This window comes from Hemitrygon akajei, chromosome 7, assembly GCF_048418815.1.
Source record: "Hemitrygon akajei chromosome 7, sHemAka1.3, whole genome shotgun sequence".
In the NCBI taxonomy this organism is placed as follows: Eukaryota; Metazoa; Chordata; class Chondrichthyes; order Myliobatiformes; family Dasyatidae; genus Hemitrygon; species Hemitrygon akajei.
In genome coordinates this window covers 137,478,988-137,502,580 of record NC_133130.1, presented here as the reverse complement: position 1 = coordinate 137,502,580, position 23,593 = coordinate 137,478,988, and the positions used below count along the sequence as shown (strand labels likewise).

The 23,593-nt window shown below is 43.1% G+C and overlaps 1 protein-coding gene across 1 annotated transcript in view; it reads right to left on the bottom strand.

Annotated features, from left to right (window-relative positions):
* The window catches only part of LOC140730960 (uncharacterized), a 405,020-nt gene that overhangs the window by 266,119 nt on the left and 115,308 nt on the right, over positions 1 to 23,593 (bottom strand). Inside the window, exons 2-4 of the mRNA XM_073052071.1 lie at positions 23,276 to 23,423; positions 13,207 to 13,365; positions 2,107 to 2,302 (exon numbers count right to left, since the gene is read on the bottom strand). Coding sequence (XP_072908172.1) covers positions 2,107 to 2,302; positions 13,207 to 13,365; positions 23,276 to 23,423 — 503 coding nt within the window. The remainder of the gene's footprint in view (positions 1 to 2,106; positions 2,303 to 13,206; positions 13,366 to 23,275; positions 23,424 to 23,593) is intronic.

Sequence of the window (23,593 nt, the reverse complement as noted above, 5' to 3'; positions counted from 1 at the left end):
AAAAATTCAATCAGGCTCGTAAGGCATGACCTGCCTTTGACACAGCCATGCTGACTATTCCTAATCATATTATACCTCTCCAAATGTTCATAGGATGCCTCTCAGGATCTTCTCCATCAACTTAACAACCACTGAAGTAACTGGTCTATAATTTCCTGGGATATCCCTACTCCCTTTCTTGAATAAGGGAACAACATCCGCAACCCTCCAATCCTCCAGAATCTCTCTTGTCCCCATTGATGATGCAAAGATCATTGCCAGAGGCTCAGCAATCTCCTCCATCGCTTCCCACATTAGCCTGGGGTACATCCCATCCAGTCTCGGTGACTTATCCAACTTGATGCTTTCCAAAAGTTGCAGCACATCCTCTTTCTTAATATCTACATGCTCAAGCTTTTCAGTCCACTGCAAGTCATCCCTACAATCACCAAGATCCTTTCCCATAGTGAATGCTGAAGTAAAGTATTCATTAAGTACCTCTACCATTTCCTCTGGTTCCATACACACTTTCCCACTGTCACACTTGACAGGTCCTATCCTTTCATGTCTTATCCTCTTGCTCTTCACATACTTCACACACAAGGGGTTTTCCTTAATCCTGCCCACCAAGGCCTTCTCATGGCCCCTTCTGGCTCTGCTAATTTCCTTCTTAAGCTCCTTCCTGTTAGCCTTATAATCTGCTAGATCTCTAACATTACCTAGCTCTCTGAACCTTTTGTAAGCTTTTCTTTTCTTCTTGACTAGATTTATTACAGCCTTTGACTGCAGCTCCTGTACAACCGGATTTACATGGTCAGCAGGGATTCTGACCACTCCCGAGCCCTTAGACGCCCTTGATTTCTTTTTGGCTTCTAGTCATTCTGGAGTGGCAGGGAGGCTGGTACGGAGAGCCTGCTGTGGGTTGGAGTCCAGGCTCACACCACAGACACCTCCTCCCTCGTGGCTGATCATGAAAGAAGATAAAGTTATTTGCAAGTGACAAATGAACCACTCCCAGTGACCTGATCAATATTTCTCCTCCACAGGACTCTGAGAAACAGATCATTTGACGATATGACATTGCTGATATTGTGCATTCCACTATGCAGAATATCACCTGCCACATTTCCAGCAACACTCAGAGTTCTTTATGAGGTTTATAAGGTCCAGAGACCATGGAAGATGTTAAATAAATACAATAAATTCCACCTTCACTGATTCTTATGCTAGGTTAAAAGATTTGTTCCTTAGGACAAAGATATCTTTGTTTTGTTCGATTCTGTCTCCTGCATCTGCACCTTTGTTTAGGAGTTGGGACTGGTTTATTGTCAGATGTAGTGATGCAGATGCAGTGAAAACTTGAGCTGCATTCTGTTCATCCAGATCAGATCATTATGCAGTGTATTGAGGTGGTATAAGGGAAAACAATAACAGAATGCAGAATGATTCTAACAGCCACAGAGAGAGAGTGCCATATCAGGTAAAACAGTAGGGTGGAAGATCAAAACGAGGTAATTTGTGAGGTCAGAAGTCCATGTTAGCATACTAGGGAACCATTCAATAGTGTTATAAGAGCAGAGCTATTATCCTGTTCTAGTTCAATGCAATGTGTAACAATTTGATTTGTACGAACAGTATGCAGGACAGGCTTTCACAAAATGCTGCAGGAACTCAACCGGTCAGGCGGCATCTCTGGAAATGAACAGACGGTCGACGTTTCTGGCCGAGACCCTTCCTCAAGACTGAACTGCAGAGTGCCTCAGTACGTGTGACAAGAATAAACCAATTCCAATTCCGTTCAATAGTCCTAACATGTAGCACACCTGTATGAATATGTTTCCTGCAGCCTCTGAAATTCATTCCACTTGAGCTAATGAACATACAGTATTTCAAAGGTAGCACTTACACAAACGATAGTGCATTTGGTGCTCTACCGAGCGATAAATTTCTAGGGACAGTCCTAGAAAATCCTCCCGGTACTTAAAATTCAAGCCTCTACTGAGAAATGGAGTCACTACACTTGCCTTTTAAATCAAACTCTATCAGAGAGTACTGTTCAATAGAGCTTCAGCTTTCAATCATTTCAACACAAATGATGGTACAGTTCCTAAAACTTCAACACTTTACCTCAAAAGGAGTCTCAAAGGCCTCAATTAGCCCTCCTACAATAATCAGGCCTTCTGTGGTTACTTCCATTCCAAAGTAGTTCTTCCATCTGACACTTTCGATAAACTTGCAGTCAGCATACAGTTCAATTTTGTTCCATGAAACACTAACTGCAACTTTGTGCCACCTGCCATCTGAAAGGAAGGAAATGGGAAACCTGGGGGGAAAAAAAGAGAACAGCTTCAATGAACCAGAGGGAAACGCCATTAAAAGCTCGGCAATTTACACATATATTCCAATAGGAAATCGCAAATCACTTTCCGCGCCAAAGGGTGCAGTATAGTTCAGACCCACATCATAACTCAACCCACTGCAGAAATCTAAAGACAAATCACAGGATGGCCAATCAAAAGCATAACTGGCTGTTTTAGCATAATTACCGAAAACAGAGTTTGTAATAAGTAATGCAAAGTCACTGCATTACTGACAAGACCAACACGAGTTCAGAGTCAGAATCAGAATTAGGTTTAACATCACTGGCATGTGCCCTGAAGTATGTTGTTTTGTGACAGCAGTATATTGCAATATATAATAATAATAAACTATAAGTTATAATAAGAAGTATATATAAAAATTAACTTAATTAATTAGTACAAAAAGAGAGATGAGAGAATAGTGAGGTAGTCTTCTTGAGTTCATTGCCCATTCAGAAATTTGACGGCAGAGGAGAAGCTGTTCCTGGAATGTTAAGTATGTATCCTCAGGATCCTGTACCACCCTCCTTGATGGTAGCAATGAGAAGGGCAATGTCCTTAATAATGGATGCCATCTTTTTGAGGCATCACCTTTTAAGGCGTGCTCAAAGCTGGTGAGGCTAGAGCCCATGATGGAGCTAGCTAAGATTACAATTTTTGGCAGCATTTTTCTGATCCGCGCAATGGCCCCTCCATACCAGATGGTGATGCAACCAGTTAGAATGCTCTCCATGGTACATCTATAGAAATTTCTGAGGGTCTTTGGTGACATACCAAGTTTCCTCAAAGTCCTAATTAAATATTGCTACTGCTATGCCTTGTTTGTAATTGTATCAATATCTTGGGCCCAGGACAGGGCTTCTGAGATGCTGACACTCAGAAACTTGAAACCGTTCACCTTTCCCACTGATGATCCTTGATGAGTACTGGAATGTGTTCACTAAACTTTCCCTTCCTGAAATCCACAATCAATTCCCTGGTCTTACTGATGTTGAGTGCAAGGTGGTTCTTGCAATACCACTGAACTACCTTGTTGTACACCTCTACACCTCTTTGTTACTATTGAATCTCTTCACAGTACACTACAAAGATTGAACAATATAAGTAGCATGTATTTTCAAAAGTTTATTTTTCTTATTGGCTCTTAATCATCGAGTACAAACTACTTCATTTTGCCCTACCCAGATCTTATCCAAACCAACAAGGGTTTTGTTAGGATCGGGAGAGCCCAACTTTAAATACATGGATGGAAATTACAATGGACCTTTACAAAATGGAGAAGATAACAGCATCTATTAATCATAAGCTGAAACAATTTGATTCATACTGGGAAAAATGGTTTAACTACATAATGCCTCATAGGCCTGATTTTATTCTCACGAATCAATGAATCTGTTGTAAAAAAAAATCACTCCCTACTTGTATATAGTTCTTTCCTTTTGCATGTTTTTTCTTTCCACTCTTTTCTATAAGTGTACACCCCAGATAAATACTTTGTGGAGATTTGTGATATATATGATTATATGATATATGTGTACAATGTCTGAAATACATCTTATGGAAATGTTTGTTTGATGAACTTCAATAAAAAAAATAAATTACAAAAAAAAAAGAATAAGTCTGATTCAACAAAGACTGAAATTCAAGGAAGCTGAAACTACAAAAGCATCCTGCAATCAAACTTGGTGTATACAACAGAGATTGCAGTGAAGAGCTTCAGTCAAAGATTTTAAAAAATTCCATTTGGTTTGAATACTAGGCAAGGGATATGTACTAAAATAAAACTCTATATCAACAGAAAGATCAGACTATATTTTGAAATATCCCCTCCATCTCCCCCTCCATCAAAATATTTAACATTCTCATATATAAAGAATAGATTGGTCCATGAATTGATATGGGACTTGCAAAATTGTTGTGAAGTATTCAGCTTGTTACAACTCAAGGAGAATTCAGTCCATAGTTATAATTTTCTAAATCTCACAGCTAAAATTACCCTTACTTACTTACTAGCAGAACTTTGATGTTGAATAAAACAACAAATTTCCTAACGAAAACCAAAACAACAATATCTTCTTTGGAACAATGATAATGTCATCCAGGAGGACTGGAAAAACAAAAGTTGTTTCACAACCTACGCTTTGGTTTGTCTTTAAAGACACATTGTTTAGGTGATAAGTGATAACAGAAATTCTGCGTCAAAACTGCTTCCACTTTGGAGAGACAACATGCACTAGAACATTTCCAAAGTAGCTACAGTCTCATAGATACCACCCAACTCAATGCTGAAGGACCACATGTGTGCAGTTCTGGTTGACAGACTAGAGGAATGATGATGTTACACCGGAGAAAGTGCAGAGGAGATTCACTGGGATGTTGCCTAGATTGGAGGACTTCTTATGAAGAGAGATTGGGCAAACAGGGCCTGTTTCTTCAGAAGCAAAGAAGGCTGAAGGGTGATCTGATAGATGTATATAAAATTATAAGAGACATTGACAGAATAGAAAGTTTTATGGTAGGATCCTGTTGAAGATGATGCATGCTGTGAAGAATGATGTGTTGGATGCAGGGGCTCATTGGATGGTAGGTGAGGTCAAGGGGAATCTGTCCCTGTTACGGTGATGTATGGATGGGAAACATCAGCAGTTTAGTCATTTCTATGGATGCTGCTTGACCTCCAGCATTTTGCCTGCGTTGCTCTTCAGTCTTGTGCCTGTATTCCACTGCAGATCAGTAGCAATAACAGTAACGTCACTTCATGAACTAGAACTACTCCTTTCAGGAAGATCAAACATTTATACATTCAGCACAGCAGAGCAGTTGACACTGGAACTCAGACAAAGGCCATTTCAAAGAGAAAGAGGAAGCTCAGACACTTGTGTCTACCTTGTCTGAGTGCCTGTGGGTGAACAGAGGAGGTGGGGGGGATGTATCATTAGGCTTGGCACTAGTTTTACTGTTATCATTGTCACATGTACTCAGATACAGTGAAAATCTTCTGTTTGTTTGCCATCCAGACAGATGATTACATACACAAGGAGGTAAAAAGGAAAATGGAATGCAGAAATCACAAACAAGAGAAAGTCTGCAGATGCTGGAAGTCCAAAACAACACACACACAAAATGCTGGAGGAACTCAGCCGGTCAGGCAGCATCTATGGAAATTAATAGACAGCTGGCGCTTCAGGTCAGACCCTTCTTCAGGAATGAGAAGGAAAGTGGAAGATACCAGATTAAAATTGTGTGGGGGGCGGGGGAAATCGGAAACAGGCTAGTTGAAAGGTTGAGAAAATGTGAAGGTTCTGGAAATCCAAGCAACACACACAAAATGCTGGAAGAGCTCAGCAGGGCAGGTGGCATCAATGGGAACGAGTAAACAGTCGATGTTTCAGGACGGGAAAAATAAAAGATGAGCAAGAGGATGGGGAGAGGGCTGGAACAAGTAGAAGGTGGCAGGTGATAGGTGAAACCTGGAGAGGGGGCGGGATGAACTGAAGAGCTGGGAAGCTGATCGGCGAAAGGGATAAAGGGCTGGAGAAGGGGGAATCTGGAAGGAGAGGGTAGAAAACCATGGAAGAAAGGGAAGTGGGAGGAGCCCCAGAGGGAGGTGATGGGCAGGTCAGGAGATAGGATGAGAGAGGAATGGGAATGGGAAGAGTGAAGGAGGGGGAATTACTGAAAGTTCAAGAAATCAGTGTTCATGCAGGAGTAGATGAGGCCATGGATTGACATGTCAAAATGGGAATGGGCAGTAGAATTGAAATAGGTGAGATTCCTCTCTTTCTGGCAGTGCTCAGCAAGGCAGTCTCCCAATCTACATTGGGTCTCACCGATATACAGGAGGCTACACTGGGAGCACTGGGCACAGTTGATGACCCTAACAGACTCACAGGTGAAGTATCACCTCACCTGGAAGGACTGTTTGGGGCCCTGAAAGGTAGTGAGGGCAGAGGTGTGGGGGCAGGTGTAGCACGTGTCCCACATGCAAGGATACAGTAAGTACCAGGAGGGAGATCCATGGGGAGGGATGAATGGACAAGGGAGTTGTGTTGGGAGCAATCTCTATGGAAAGCAGAAAGTGGTGGTGGGGGGTTGGGAGGGAAAGACATGTTTGGTGCTGGGATCCCATTGGAGACGGCGGAAGTTACGGAGAATTATGTGCTGGATGAAGAGGCTAGTGGGATTGGTGAGGACAACAGGATCCCTATCCCTAGTGGGGTGATTGAACGATGGGATGAGGGCAGGAGTGCATGAAATGGAAGAGATGCAGGAGAGGGCAGCATTGATGGAGGAAGGGGAGCCCCTTTCTTTAAAGAAAGAGGAGATCTCGTTAGCCCTGGAAAGTAATACCTTATGCTGAGAGCAGATGCAGTGCAGATGAAGGAACTGAAAACAGTGGAACTGCTATCTCCAACGGGATCACCACCAGGGATAGGGGTCCTCTTGTCCCTACACAAATCCCTTGTCCATTCATCCCTCCCCATGGATCTCCCTCCTACTACTTATTCTTGCAAGTAAAGCTACTGCCACACCTGCTGCTACACCTCCTCCCTCACTACCATTCAAGACCCCAAACAGCCCTTCCAAGTGAGGTGGTACATCATCTATAAGTCTTTTGGGGTCAGCTACTGTATCTGGTGCTCCCACTTTGGCCTCCTGTTTATTGGTGAGACCCGACGTAGATTGGGAGACCATTTCACTGAGCACTTACGCTCTGTCTGAAAGAAAAAGCAGTGGCTACCCATTCCCATTCCGACGTGTCAGTCAATGGGCTTCCCTACCTCCACAATGAGGCCACACTCAAGATGGAGGAGCAACACCCTATGTTTCAGCTGAGTAGCCTCCAATCTGATGGTGTGAACATCAATTTCTCAAACTTCTGGGAATTACCCCACCCCTGCCCCCTCTCCTTCACCACTCCCCATTCCTGTTTCGCTCTCTCACCTTATCTCGCTACCTACCCATCACCTCCCTCTGGTGCTCCTCCCCCTTCCCTTTCTTCCATGGTCCTTCTCCTATCAAACTCCCCCTTCTCAAGCCCTTTATCTCTTTCACCAATCAACTTTCCAGCTCTTTATATCACCCGTCCCTCTCTCCCAGTTTCACCTCTCACCTACCACCTTCCTCCCCTCCCCCCCTTCTTGCTCTAACTTTTCATCTTTTTTTTCAGTCCTGATGAAGGGTCTCGGCCCGAAACATCGACTGTACTCTTTTCCATTGAGGCTGCCTGGCCTGCTGAATTCCTTCAGCATTTTAAGTGTGTTGCTAGCTTGAAGGTGATGGGTGAAGCCAGGTGAGTAGGAAAGGTCAAGGGCCAGAGAAGAAGGAATCTGACAGGAGAGAAGAGTGAACCATAGGAGAAAGGGAAGGAGGAGGGGACCCAGGGGGAAGTAATAGGCAGGTGAGAAAAGGTAAAAAGTCTGAACTGGGAATAGAGGAAGGTCGGGGGGGGTGGAATTTGTTTACTAAAAGGAGAAATTGATATTCATGCCATCAGCTTGGGAAAGCAGAATACAGAGTTCTAGTTACAGAGGCAATGCAGTGCAGGCAGACGAATAAAGTGCAAGGACTGTGGTGAGGGAGATCGGGAGAGCCAGAGTTCGCCTGTTAGTGTACGAGAGGTCTGTTCAAGAATGTGATAGAAGCTGTACTCAGATCTGGTGGTATGTACACTCAAGCTTTTGTGTCTTCTTTCCGACGGGAGAGGACAGAGAAGTGAACGAGCAGGGTAGGAGGGCCACTTGATTATGCTGGCTGCTTTCCCTAGGATGAAGTCAATGGAGGGGAGGTTGATTTTCGTGGTGGACTGGCAGGTCTAACTCCTGTCGAGCCACACTTGACGTTACATGAAAACTGACCCAAGTAAGCATCTTGGGGAAGGCATTACCATTGATTAGTCATGGAGGCAGAACTTGTTTGATTCTTCAGCCAGTGACAGAGAGGGCCCGGAAACCCCACACAAAAAGTGGACGCCAGTATTGAATCTGATCATTAGTGCTGTGAGGCAATAGTTGTATTAGCTATGCCATTATAACACCTTAAACAAGACCCTTGCTCAACTCTTGATATCTTTGGTCATGAGTGCTACAATATACCCATGACAAACTTCCATAGGTAAACGATCTAAAATTACTCTTTCCGCAACCTTCCACAACCAATGTGTTAGAAACATAGAAACATAGAAAATAGGTGCAGGAGTAGGCCATTTGGCCCTTTGAGCCAGCACCGCCATTCAGTATGATCATGGCTGATCATCCAACTCAGAACCCTGTACCTGCTTTCTCTCCATACCCCCTGATCCCTTTAGCCACAAGGGCCATATCTAACTTCCTCTTAAATATAGCCAATGAACTGGCCTCAACTGTTTCCTGTTCACACAGATTCACCACTCTCTGTATGAAGAAGTTTTTCCTCATCTCGGTCCTAAAAGGCTTCCCCATTATCCTTAAACTGTGACCCCTTATACTGGACTTCCCCAACATCGGAAACAATCTTCCTGCATCTAGCCTGTCCAATCCCTTTAGAATTTTATACGTTTCAATAAGATCCCCCCTCAACCTTCTAAATTCCAGTGAGTATAAGCCTAGTCGATCCAATCTTTCTTCATATGGAAGTCCTGCCATCCCAGGAATCAATTTGGTGAACCTTCTCTGTACTCCCTCTATGGTAAGAATCCTCAGATTAGGGGACCAAAACTGCACACAATACTCTAGGTGCGGTCTCACCAAGGCCTTGTACAACTGCAGTAGAACCTGTTTCACAACCCTGTTACACTGGCCAATTAAAGAGGCTAAAGATGAGTTCTTGATCTTCCCAATTACCCTACTGCAGGTCATGGCAAGGTAAATTGGGAGATCAAGGGATTCATCTTGAATCTATGAGAGGTCTGTTCAAGAGTGTGAGAGGAGTGGAATAGAAACTGTACTTGAGTGTTGTAGAGCCTCTGCAAAAGCTGGTCCCACACTTAGCACATCCTGAAAATATTCCACTGATGATCGTCATCCGGCCATATTGCAGAAACAACCTCTGGGGATATACAGGCAAAGATCTTGTTGAACACAAACATCAGTGCAGCCATCTAAAAGAAGACAGGCTCAGATGAAAGCAGTTATGCAGATAGCACATTGCATGGTCTGCAATTTGAAATTATTTCAAAAATGTCCAGCACAATGCTTTGAAGTGGAGATATGCTTGCACATCAAAAAGTTAAATCACTTCACTCTGCAAACCAGCAGACAAGCAAAGATGCTTCACCAGCATCTTCTGGCCCAGCATACACCAGAGGCGGTGAGGTGGTGGGGCGGGGAGGGAGGGGGTGCTGGGGGAGAGGTACTGCAGATGCTGAGGTGAGGGAGTCTGGCCTGACGCCAGCAATCAACTCTGCAGATGGAAGTCAGATGAAAACGAGAGATTAAGGAAAATTAACAAATGAAAGATGGCCTGAGGACGTTCAGTCCAAGTGCCAAGATTCGCAGACTAACAACTGCTGTACATGCAGAAAGCAAGATTAGCATCTCGGTGCGGGGGACTGTACAAACATTTGCAAGCCAGCACTTTCAAATTGGATGCGTTTAGAATTCTGCTTTATTCTAAGAGCTGCACACAATGGCACAAAAGCCACTGATATTATTTATTGTCCACTTTATGATCTTTCCAGGACTCTCCATAAAGGAGGAAGCCCCTGACATGGCTTCTGAAGAGTTGAACACGCCTTCCGGTAAAGCGTACAGAATCAGAGATTGGCAGCAGAGGAGTTTGATTGGTAAAGCCACATCACACAGAAAGGAGCTGATCCTACTCTTTAGCTTCATTAACACAAAACTTCATGCTCACCCCTGGGGGTTTAAAAGTAATAAGGTTTCTTCCCACTTCAATCTTTTAGTCCAGGATTCTCTCCACTCTTTATGTGAAGTTCTCCTCCTGGTCTCCCAATTATTGCCTTCTCTTCTAAAGGAGGTAAGCCCAGGGAATGGCACGGTTCTGCCACCTCACACCTCCAGAGACCCCTGTGCAATCCGGGCCTCCAGTGCTACCTGAGTGGAGTTTCCACGTTCTCCCTCCGACTACACATCCCAAAGGCATTCAGTCGGTGTAAATTGCCCCTCGTCAGTAGGTAAGTAGCAGAATCTTGTGAGTGGGGGAGTAGATGGGAATGTGGGGAGAGAATAACTTGACGAATGTCAAGTGAGTGCTTAAGGTAAATGCAGTCTCAGTGGGTTAGAGGGCTTGTCTCTGAGTTGTTAATCTATAACACCCTGATTAAATCTCTTCTCGGTCTCATTTATTCCTGAGAAAACAATGGAGTCTAACTCATCTCCTCATAACTAACATTCCCTAGTCCTGCTGAGATCTTTCTAAATCTCTTGTACACCTTTCCCAGTGCTATCATATCTATCCCGCCACACACACACACACACACACACACACACACACACACACACACACACACACACACACACACACACACACACACACACACACACACACACACACACACACACACACACACACACACACACACACACACACACACACACACACACACACAATGCTGGAGGAGCTCAGCAGGCCAGGCAGCATCTATTGAAAAGAGCACAGTCAACGTTTCGGGCCGAAACCCTGCCAAAGGGTTTTGGCCCGAATCTTCGACTGTACTCTTCTCCATAGATGCTGCCCGCCCTGCTGAGTTCCGCCAGCGTTTTGTGTGTGATGCTCGGATTTCCAGCATCTAGATTTTCTCTTGTGTGTGACACCTATCCTGCAGTTAGCTGACCAGAGCAGTACATGACATCCTAGCTTGAGACTGGATAACATTTTCTAAAGTTCTGGCATGAACTCCCATTTCTTCTTTACATTGACTAGTAAAGACTAGTATTTCCCACCTCAAGACCTTCCCCGCCGTCCTGCTGCTTTGAGAGATTGCTGGTTGGCAGACATACACACCAAGATCCATCCTGTTTCTTAGAACCATCCTAACTATTTACCCTGACATTTCACACCTCACACGTCTGGCCCCAATGCATTGTCCTACTTTCTCAGAGCTCATCTTCACTTGCCAGTTCTCGCTGCTCATCTGACCAGCCCACTGAGTTCCTCCTGCAGCCAGCATCATTAACGGCACGGCCGGTTGTAGTATGATACACAAGCATTAAGAGCTGCTGCAGGGGTCACCATCAGCCCAGTCTCCTCTACTCTGAGGCTGTGATCAGTGTTCTGGCAGCTGCAGCCAGCATCACACGGGGAAGACTGGAATCCTCTTCAAGTTAAGCAATCGCCCTCCTCCGGCCCATTACCGCCATGTAGAAAGGTTACTATCTTAATCACCGAACAATGAAATTCAGTGGATGTCTTGTAAACGTCAACAGATCCAGTCAGTGTAAATCCTGACAATCTCATTGATGGATTGCAAGTTGAGACAGGGCACCAGAACAAGATGCATGAGAAAAGATTTTTTAAAATGTCAAGGAGAAGCAGATTATAATCAAGGCAACAAGGGACTTGTTTTGCAGAAATGCTGTTTGACAAGCTTGGGCATTTAAACTCTGGAGGAAAGTGAATTCATTCAAACAGTATTTGGTTCAAGGGCTGGAGTGAATTCCAATTTAAAATTTGAGCAATAGGAGCTCCCATGGGTTTTAATTTTCAAGGTTTTTAAACAAGAATAACCAGATGGCAGTAATCCCTCACCCTCGGTCATTCCATACGGGGAAAGTATTCCTACTTTGAGAACACAGCTCAGAGTTAAAACAAATGTAAGTGTCTGCCTCAGGTGGGGAAGGAGTTGATTCATATCCTGAGAATGAGTGCCCTGAAAATGGAAGCTTTGATTTAATTGCATTTTACCTGCTTCTCTCGTGTTCTCCAAGCTTTTGTTCTCATTGGCTTGTGATGGTCCTGTGGAACATCCTAATGAGCATGTGGCCATACCACCCAACCCCTGCTGTAGATGTGGGATGAAAGGAGCAACAGAAACAGCAATGCAACATTGTCCAAGTGACCGAAAGCAGAGAATAGGAGGGAGTAGAACCTTTGGACAACGAGCGTTTGCGTGAAAGATATCCTGATACAGCCGAGTGTCTTTGGTCGGACTTCTTTTCCTACAGGAGATCTACCCAAAGGATGTTTACCTGGAATCAGTCTTAAATTGTCTTTCTGCAAGTAGGCACTTAATCATTCATTCACAGGTGTCATTGGAAAAACTGACATTATTGCCAATCCCTAACTGGCCCAGAACAGAGGATACTGGCGACTGCAGAGGGCAGTTATCAGTGAACAACATCAATGGGCCTGGTGTCACAGATCAGACCAGGCACGGATGGCAGCACCAGCTCATCGGTGAGACAGAGTGGCTTTAGGGGAATGTGTTAGAGTCTCAACTTCCATAATTGATACCAAGTTTGTATTGCAGCTGTACTTAAGGGCTGCCAGTAGAGAAGTACACTTTAGTTCAATAATCCTCTGGATAATCACAGTACAACAAAATACGTGTATGTGTCCTGCTTTGTTGTGCATTTATGTAGAACCCCCAGTGACTTTAAAGCCCAGAAATGGAATAATCTAAACCAGCAGTCTTGGCTGAACCCAGCTTTTTACTGGATTCTTTCAGACACAGCACTATCTCCTTGAACCTCTACTGAATAAGGTGAACACTTGCAAAAGGAGCCACGTCTTGTTGCATACGCACAGACAGCTGTTCATTTAAAAGTGTACTGAACCAGTCGAGGGATGTTTTCTGGATGTTGTTACTAATTATTAAATGAATAAAGAACGAAGATTACTTCGCAATGCTGGTATAACTCAACACCTTCTTGCCGAAGTTTGGAACAATTGTAACAATGTCTCATCTGCTGACACTTGCCCAACTTACTCGTAGTAACGCCTCCTGGTGGTCACAAAGACAAATGCATAGGGATTGATTCTGACTTGCAGCAGGATGTGGCTTTCAGAGCTCAGCACGGTGAAAAGGACGGTGTCTTCTCTCATGGTGTAGCGCAGTTTGATCAGTAGAGTGAACTCATCTGCAAAACTAAGAAAAGCAGCAAGGTGAACACTTCTACGATCTGCAATGGCATCATACGAATTCGGTGGCGCCTCTTTCTGCTGCATTAGCAACCGTTCAGAAGAGCATTAGAGTGGCATTATACCCAGCAACAACAGGACCTGTAAGATTACCAACTGGACCTCACCCAGTTTTTAATTTCTCCCAGTGATGTTCAGACTTAAACAGCAAGCTCCACGTGAACATGACATTGTGTCTGTCATATAGAGGCAGAGGCAGTGGGGTTAGAAGGAATGGGAAGGTAGGGGTTTTACCGTACATTATTATTACGCAAGGTGACTTCACCTTCTCCAATTTAGGAGTGAGACGGGGTTGGCCAGCATGGTGTCCATTTGGGCATTGGTGAAGAACCTGGACCTTCATATGAATTGGAACAAGCCCTGATGTGCGTAAGGAACCATGTGAGAGTCATTCATCTGTTCTAGTCCAAGCACACTGACGCCGCAGCCAAGAAAGCTCATCAACACATTTATTTATTAGAGAGGCTAAAGAAATTTAGCAGTTCTCATGCCCACGTGAGAAAAAGGATCTGTGTGCACCTCAGGAGCTGGGATACCCATCAAAAGGGCCTGGTATGGGATGAGTGAAACCTCTGCGAGTGTAACAGAGCGATGCATTCAGAAATCTGCTGATCAGTATATAGCAAGGTGATCTGGACACAACAGGGAGGTTCTAGCAAGGCAGATATTCATTTGTAGATGATTTACACCCAGCACTAGCGGATGTATACAACAGGAAGCTTGTGGATTGTATGCCTCATCTGATTTCTCCAAGAGTGCTATATAGGGGTTGAGAACCATACTCTGGAGATGGCCACTTGGTTTGCATTGAAGAATTCTACTTTGCAGATCCCTTGTGAAAGTGGTTTCATTTAGGGAGTTTCTTACATCCAGTGAAGCCAATCACCAGTTCTTCCAACCTGCTGGGAGGTGAGGCCTACATTATAACATAGAACATAGAAGAGTACTATACAGGTCCTTGGCCTATGACACTGTATTGACCTTTTAATCTACTCTGATATCTATCTGACTGTCCTCTCTCCCACGTAGCCTTCCAGTTTTCTTTCAGCCATGTGCCTACCTAAGAGTTTCTTAAATGTCTCCAATGCATCTGCCTCTCCCTGGCAGTACATTACAGACACTCACCACTCAGTGTAAAAAACCTACTTCTGACATCTCACCCATTCTGTCCCTTAATCATCTTAAAATTTTGCCCACACATATTAGCCATTTCCACCCTGGGAAAAAGTCTCTGGCTGTCCACTCAATCTATGCCTCTTACCACCTTATTTATTGTATTCAGAGATACATTGCAGAACAGGCCCTTCTGGCCCTTCGAGCTGCAATGCCCAGCAGCCCCCAACAATCCCAATTTAACCCTAACCTAATCACGGGACAATGTACAATACCCTCTGGACCGTGGGAGGAAAATGGAGGACCCAAAGAAAGCCCAGGCATCCTGTGGGGAGGACCTGCAGAGCATCCTTACAGGGGATGCTGGATTGAACTCTGAACTCTAATGGCCCGTGATGTAAAGGTGTTGTGCTAATCGCTACGCTAACCATGTTGCCCTCCTCTTATATAGTACACCTCTGTCAAGTCACCTCTCATCCTCTTTCGCTCCAAAGAGAAAAGCCCTAGCCCACTCAGTCTCTCCTCAAGATTTGCTCTTTAATCCAGGCAGCATCCTGGTAAACCCACTCTCCACATTCTCTAAAGCTTCCACATCCTTCCTATAAAGAGATGACCAGAACTGAACACAATATCCCAGAGCTTTATAGATCTGCAACATTACCTCACCGCTCAATCCCCCAACTAACTAACCATACACCTTTTTAACCATCCTATTAACTTGTGCGGTAACTTTGAAGGATCCATAGGTGTGGATCCCAAGATCCCTCTGTCTCACCACACTGTGAGGAATCATGCTATTAGCCCTGTATTCTGCCTTCGAGTTCCACCTTTCAAAGTGTATCTTTTTAGCCTAAGTAGAGGTAGAATGAGAGGGGATGTGAGAAAAGTGTTCAAAACCATTAAGGGTATAAGTAAGGTGGATGTCATCTGTTGCTTCAAAATTAATCCATCAACAAGGACATGGGGCCATAGGTGGAGAGTGGTTATGGGGAGATTTCAGACTAACATCAGGAAGCATTTCTTTACATAGCAAGTTGTGGACACATGGAACAAACTACCTAGTTGTGTAGTTGAGAGAGTACCTTAGAGACTTTCAAATCTAAACTTGATAGTTATTTCAACACACTATGTGAATGGGAATTTGGCATTTTGTTGGGCCGAATGGCCTGTTCTTGTCAAACACTTTCTAATGTTCTAATGTTTACACATTTCCAGATCGAATACCATCTGCCTCTTCTCAGACCACCTCTGTATCCTATCAATGTCCCATAGTAAACTACAACAGCCTTCTATACCATCCACAGCACCATCAACCTCTGTGTCATCTCCCAATCTCCTCGCCCACTTCCTCATCCAAGTCATTCACAAATTTAAAAAATCACAAAGAATATCACTTGCAGAATAAATCACTGTGGAACATCACCGGTCACCAACCTCCATAAAGAATATGTTCCATCTATGTCAATGGTGGGCAAACTACTGGAGAGGATTCTGAGAGACAGGATTTTTGAGCATTTGGCGAAGCATAGTCTGATTAGGAATAGTCCACAGAACAACCTTGCCCACAGAAGGCAGACTAGAAAACGAGCTAATGGAGGTAGGGCAGTGTACCGTCTGCGGGCAAGCCAATTCTGAATCCACTTAGACAAGTTTCCCCGGATCCCATGCCTCCTGACTTCTGAATAAGCCGTTACAATGGGGAACCTTGTCAAACACCTTCCTGAAATCCATATACACCACATCCACTGATCGACATTCATCAATTTGCTTTGTCATTTCCTCAAAGAATTCAGTCATCTAATGGGGATGGAGTTTAGAATCAGAGGTGCGTTTGAGCATATCCGCAGATGTCTGCGAGTTATGGGGGACTGGCCATGGATCGCACAGTGTCCTCACATCACTCTGCAACTCTTAATCCCATAGTTTCCGCTAACTGACAGAAAGTCAGGCGATTAAGGACAGAAAAGAAAGGAATGCAGACAACCAAGATGACATCCTCTGTGAAGACATGCAACACACATTTTCATGACTGAGACAAGAAAGGTATACTTCTTGCCTCCTGGAACACATTGGTGGGAAGGTGTTCTGGCAATGCCTGTGACATGCTGTCAGTCAACACGAGACCAGTGGATATGTTTGCTTATGGGTGACATTTGAAAATGCAGTATTTAATGACAAGCTGATTTCAAATTCATTACAAATTGTGATCAGTAATTCAATCAGGGTGCTGTTACGTATATTTCTACATTTACATTTTCCAAGTAATGTGAAATGACATGTTAAACCCAGTATGTTTTAAAACTTGACTGGACCACCTACCAATCTCAGCATAACAGAAATACCTTCTCGTTGCAGGAATCCGTCAGACTCGGAGTATTTAGAAGGAATAGATTTTAAGCAGCTCTGAAGGTTGGCAGAGGTGCCTGTGAAGCCCAAGACCCAGTCAAAGCCTGACTTCAATCAAGCTTATAAACAGAAGAAATCAGCCATTTCAGTAACAGGCTGCTTAATTTAATATATATTTCCCAATCTGGAATGTTTTGCAGTCACTGGGGGAGAAATTCACTGAAGGGTGCGTGGATTAAACTTGTGATCTAAAAAAAAGTTGTTCATTGAACTTGGTTTCAGTAAAGTCAATAGAACTAACCTTCAGGCAGACACTTCATAATCGGTATTGTCAAATTGATGAAAGATATACACTCAGCGGCCACTTTATTAGGTACAGGACTGTTGGTAGCTGATGGGGTGGATTGAGTATCTCAGAATTCGCAGATCTCCTGGGATGTTCATACACAGCAAACTCTAGAATTCACAGAGAATGGTGCAAAAAACAAAAGGATAAAAAGCCTAGTGAGCGGCAGTTCTGTGGGGAAAATGCCTTGTTAATGAGAGAGGTCAGAGGTCAATGACCAGACACGTTCAAGTTGGGAGGAAGTATACCTAATAAAGTGACCACAAGTAGTATCTGAGTGATCTTCTGTTGCTGTAGCCCATCCTCTTCAAGGTTCAACATGTGCATTCAGAGATGCTCTTCTGCACACCACTGTTGTAACGCATATTTATTTGAGTTGCTGTCACCTTCCTCCCAATTTGAACATGTCTGTTCGTTCCCCTCTGACCTCTCTCATTAACAAGGCATTTTACCCACCGAACTGCCGCTCACTAGATTTTTTATTCTTTTGTTTTTTGCACCATTCTCTGTGAACTCTAGAGTTTGGTGTGTATGAACATCCCAGGAGATCAGCAGATTCTAAGATACTCAAACCACCCCATCTGGCACCAACAATCCTTACACAGTTAAAGACACTTAGATACATTTTTTCACCATTGTGATGTTTGATCTTAACAACAACCAAACCTTTTAACCATGTCTGCATGCTTTTATGAATTGAGTTGCCGCCACATGATTGGCTGATTAAATTAATGAGCAGGTGTACAGGTGTACCTAATAAAGTGGCCACTGCATATAGTTCTAACCCACTGCATAATTCTGTTTGCAAAAATAAATGTTACTAATGGTTAATTTACAGGTTGAGTCATGGTGAGGAATGCAAATGCAATGTTAGCATTCATTTCAAGTGGACTAGAATATAAAAGCAGGGATGTAATATTGAAACTTTATAAAGCACTAGTGAGGCCTCACTTGGAGTGTTGTGAGCAGTTTTGGGTCCCTTATCTAAAAAAGGATGTGCTGAGGGTTCAAAGGAGGTTCACGAAAATGATTCCAGGATTGAATGGCTTGTCATATGAGAAGTGTTTGATGGCTCCGGGCCTCTACTCACTGGAATTCAGAAGAATGAGGAATGACCTCATTGAAACCAATCAAATATAGAAAGCCTTCAATAGAGTGGATGAGGAGAGGATGTTTCCTATGGGAGCCTAAGAGCGGAGGACACAGCCTCAGAATAGGGGAGGAGGGCACCCTTTTAAAATGGAGGTGAGGAGGAATTTTTTTTTAGCCAGAGTGTGGTGAATTTGTGGATTTCGTTGCCATAGGTTGGGATGGAGGCCAAGTCATTTCATATACATTAGGCAGAGGTTGATAAATTCTTGATTAGTCAGGGAATGAAGGAATATTGGGAGAAGGCAGGAGATTGGGGCTGAGATGGAAAATGGATCAGCCATGAGAGAACAGCAGAGAAGATTTGATCTGCCAAATGGCCTAATTCTGTTCCTACACTGTACCTTATGGTCTTATATCCTAGCCTGATGCTCATATACTTACAAAATATTTTTAGGATTTATTAGTACCCTACTCTCATTGGATAATGAAGAAACTGATTAAGATTGATCCAATTCCACATTTGAATCTTTCCCCAGTCTCCAATGCACTTCCTCTATAATCCACTGAAAACTGCTGATAAGCTGTTTTTAAAGGTTGATACAAGAGGTCAAAGTTCAAAAGGTTCAACGTTCAAAGTAAATTTATTTTCAATGTGCATATATGTTACCATATATAAATCAAACATTCATTTTCTTGCAAGCATACTCAATAAATGCGTGGAATAACAGCCATAACAGAATTAATGAAAGACTGCATCAACTTGTGCGTTCAACCAGTGTGCAAAAGACAACAGACTGTGCAAAAACAAAATGAAATAAATAATAATAATTAATAAGTAAATAAGTATTGAGAACATGAGATGAAGAGTCCTTGAAAGTGAGACACTTTCTTCTCTTACTTCTTGAAATGTTGTGGGAACATTTCAACGATGGGGCAAGTGAAGTTGAGTAAGGTTATCCCCTTTGGTTCAAGAGCTCAATGATTGAGGGGTAATAGCTATTCCTAAACCTGGTGGTGTGAGTCCTGAGGCTCCTCTATCTTCTTCCTGCTGGCAGCAGCAAGGAGAGAGAATGACCTGGTTCATGGGGGTCCCTGACGATGGAAGCTGCTTTCCTGCAAGTGTTTTGTGTAGATGTGCTCAATGGTGGGGAGAGCTTTGCCTGTGATAGGCTGGGCCATATACACTACTTTCTGTAGGATTTTCCATTCAAGGGCATTGGTGTTTTCATACCAGGCTGAGATGCAACCAGTCAATATACTCTCCAATATATATCTATAGAAGCTGTCAAAGTTTTAGATATCACACTGAATCTTCGCAACCTTCTAAGAAAGTAGAGGCATTGTTGTGCTTTCTTCACAATTGTATGTACACACCGGGTCCAGGACAGGTCACCCAAAATAATAGCATAGAACTACGGAGCATTACAGCACAGAAACAGGCCTCTTGGCCCTTCTTGGCTGTGCTGAACCATTTTTATGCCTAGTACCACTGACCTGCACCTGGGCCATATCCCTCCATACACCTCTCATCCATGTACCTGTCCAAGTTTTTCTTAAATGTTAAAAGATGAGTACCACTTCATCTGGCAGCTCATTCCACACTCCCACCACTCTCTGTGTGAAGAAACCCCCACTAATGTTCCCTTTAAACTTTTCCCCCTTCATCCTTAACCCATGTCCTCTGGTTTTTTTCTCCCCTAGCCTCAGTGGAAAAAGCCTGCTTGCATTCACTCTATCTATACCCATCATAATTTTATATACCTCTATCAAATCTCCCCTCATTCTTCTACGCTCCAGGGAATAAAGTCCTAACCTATTCTACCTTTCTCTGTAACTCAGTTTCTCAAGTCCCGGCAACATCCTTGTAAACCTTCTCTGCACTCTTTCAACGTTATTAATAACGTTCCTGTAATTCCTGTAATTCAGTGACCTGTACTTCAGTGTAATTCCTGTAATTCAGTGACCAAAACTGCACACGATACTCCAAATTCGGCCTCAGCAATGCCTTATACAACCTCACCATAACATTCCAACTCTTATACTCAATACTTTGATTTATAAAGGCTAGTGTACCAAAAGCTCTCTTTACTACCCTATCTACCTGTGATGCCACTCTTAGGGAATTTTGTATCTGTATTCCCAGATCCCTCTGTTCTACGGCACTCCTCAGTGTCCTACCATTTACCTTGTATGTTCTACCTTAGTTTTTCCTTCCAAAGTGCAATACCTCACACTTGTCTGTATTAAACTCCATCTGCCCCTTTTAACCCATTTTTCCAGCTGGTCCAAATCCCTCTGCAAGCTTTGAAAACCTTCCTCACTGTCCACTACACCTCCAATCTTTGTATCATCAGCAAATTTGCTGATTCAATTTACCACATTATCATCCAGATCATTGATATATATGATACATAACAATGGACCCAGCACTGATCCCTGTGGCACACCACTAGTCACAGGCCACCACTCAGAGAAGCAATCCTCCACTACCACTCTCTGACTTCTCCCATTGAGCCAATGTCTAATCCAATTTACTACCTCACCATGTATACCTAGCGACTGAATCTTCCTAACTAACCTCCCATGCAGGACCTTGTCAAAGGCCTTACTGAAGTCCATGTAGACAACATCCACTGCCTTCCCTTCATCCACTTTCCTTGTAACCTCCTCGAAAAACTCATAGATTTGTTAAACATGACCTACCACGCACAAAGCCATTTTAACTCTCCCTAATAAGTCCCTGTCCATCCAAATACTTGTAGAACCTATCTCTTAGTACTCCTTCCAATAATTTACCTACTACCAACGTCAAACTTACCGGCCTATAATTTCCCGGATTACTTTTAGAGCTATCCTCCAAACCTCCAGCACCTCACCCGTAGATACCAACATTTTAAATACATCTGCCCAGGTCCCTGCAATTTCAACACTAGTCTCCTTCAAGGTTCGAGGGAATATCCTGTCAGGTCCTGGGGATTTATCAACTCTGATTTGTCTCAAGATAGCAAGCACCTCCTCCTCCTCAATCTGTATAGGTTCCATGACCTCACTACTTGTTTGCCTTATTTCTATTGACTCAATGCCAGTTTCCTTAGTAAATACAGATGCAAAAAAAAAACATTTAAGATCTCCCCCATTTCTTTTGGTTCCACTCTGATCTTCAAGAGGACCAATTTTATCCCTTACTATCCTTTTGCTCTTAAAATACCTGTAGGAGCTCTTTGGATTATCCTTCACCTTGACTGCCAAAGCTACCTCATGTCTTCTTTTGGCCCTCCTAATTTCTTTCTTAAGTATTTTTTTGCACTTTTTATACTCCTCAAGTACCTTATTTGCTCCCTGTTTCCTATTGAGGGATTTAAAGTTGCTGACCCTCTCCACTTCTGATTTAATGAGGACTGGTTCATGGACCGCTCCTGAAGTCAATAATCAGCTCCTTGGTTTTGCTGACATTGAGTAAGCAGTTGTTGTTAAAATACCACTAGCCAGATTTTTAATCTCTCTCCCATTTGCTGATTCAATACAACTTTGATTTGGCCTCTGACAGTGGAATCATCAGCAAACCTGAATATGGCATTGGAGCTAATCTTAGCCACTCATCATAAGTGTAAAGCAAGTAGAGCAGGGGATAAGCGCGCAGTCTTTTGGTGCATGTGTGCTGATGGGGATTGTGGAGGAGATGTTGTCGCCAATCTGGATTAATGGGGTCTACAAGTGAGGAAATCGAGGATCCAATTGTACAAAGAGGTATTGAAGGCCAAGGTCTTGGAGTTTATTGATTAGTTTTGAGGGGATGATGGTGTTAAATGCTGAGCTGTAGTCGATAAAGAACATCCTGAAGTATGCATCTCTGCTCTCCAGATGTTCCAGGGTTGAGTGAAGAGCCAATGAGATGGCATCTGCTGTTGCTCTGGTAGGCAAATTAAAGTGGATCCAAGTTACTTCTCAGGCAGGAGTTGATATGTTCCATCACTAGCCTCTCAAAACACCTGCACAATTCTACAGATGCTGGAATTATTAAGCAACACACACAAAATGCCAGAGGAACTCAGCAGGTCAGGAAGCATCTCTGAAGGAAAATGAACGTTTGACATTTTGGGCCGAGAGCCTTCATTAGGACACCTACAACCTGCCACTTCCTAATGCTTCCCTTCTTCCACCTTTTTATTCCATCTTCTGCAACCTTCCTTTCCAGCCCTGATGAAGAGTCTCATCCTGAAATGACGACCTTTTATTTCCCTCCCGAAATGCTGCCCGATGTGCTGAGTTCTTCCACCATCTTGTGTTTCTTGCTCTTTTTTAATGTTGCTGACTTGAATCAGTTGTGTTATCACTGAAGATGAATAATATCTTTCCCCACATGTTGGTTTCACTCAGTTCTGACCAGCGTTCCCTGCTCTGTCACAATACAATGCTCAGTACACTTACTAACAGCCTGGCTGTGGGTTAGAACCATGTCTTTCGTCAATGTGACATGCATTGGTTATGAAGTGTCTGCCTAATAGCTGGTTCCCTTGACTGATAGATTTTGTAATATTTTCTCACCAACTGTTTTTAATCTATACACTGACTCACAGAAAATTTCTGAATGCAATAAATGCATTGAACTATGCACCAGTAACCAACAGTCTGGGTAAGTGTAACTGGAGCAAGTTCTGCAAGTCTTCAAAATTGGGGGAAATCAATGGTTTCTGTTCCAATGTTCTGGGAGGATTGTTTCAACACCTTCTCAAACCGAGACTGGTTTATTCAGAATTTGGTGATGGACAAGCTATCTTTGGGTATTGGAAAAAGGTACAAATTCTTTATAAAGATCAGCTGAATGATATATTGCATCTTTTGCAAAGAGCAATCTTTTCTTTGTATTTATGTAATTAAGTTATGGCACTTGGGGGGGGAAAGCAACTTTTATATTCCATCAAGTCTAGAAATATGCATTAAATAAAGCCAAGGGTCATACCTGATTCCAAACACGTCTCTAGTTGGGACACTGAGTGTGGAATATTGGCCGATTTCATAGACTGTACAATTATCTTCACCAGCTGAGATAGACACATTGGTGAGATCAGATGACAAGGATGTGAGTTTATCCAGCAAGTCTATTTCATCTGTAAAGTGAAGAAATATTCAATAACCGAAATTTAGTCAACAACTCATGAAGTGACAAAGAAGTGTATAATATACAGTTCAGAGATAAACAGAAATGGACAATCCTAAAATAGTCTGACCCTGTCTTTTTATTTAAATGATCGATGTTCCAGTTAACATGGAAGGACTT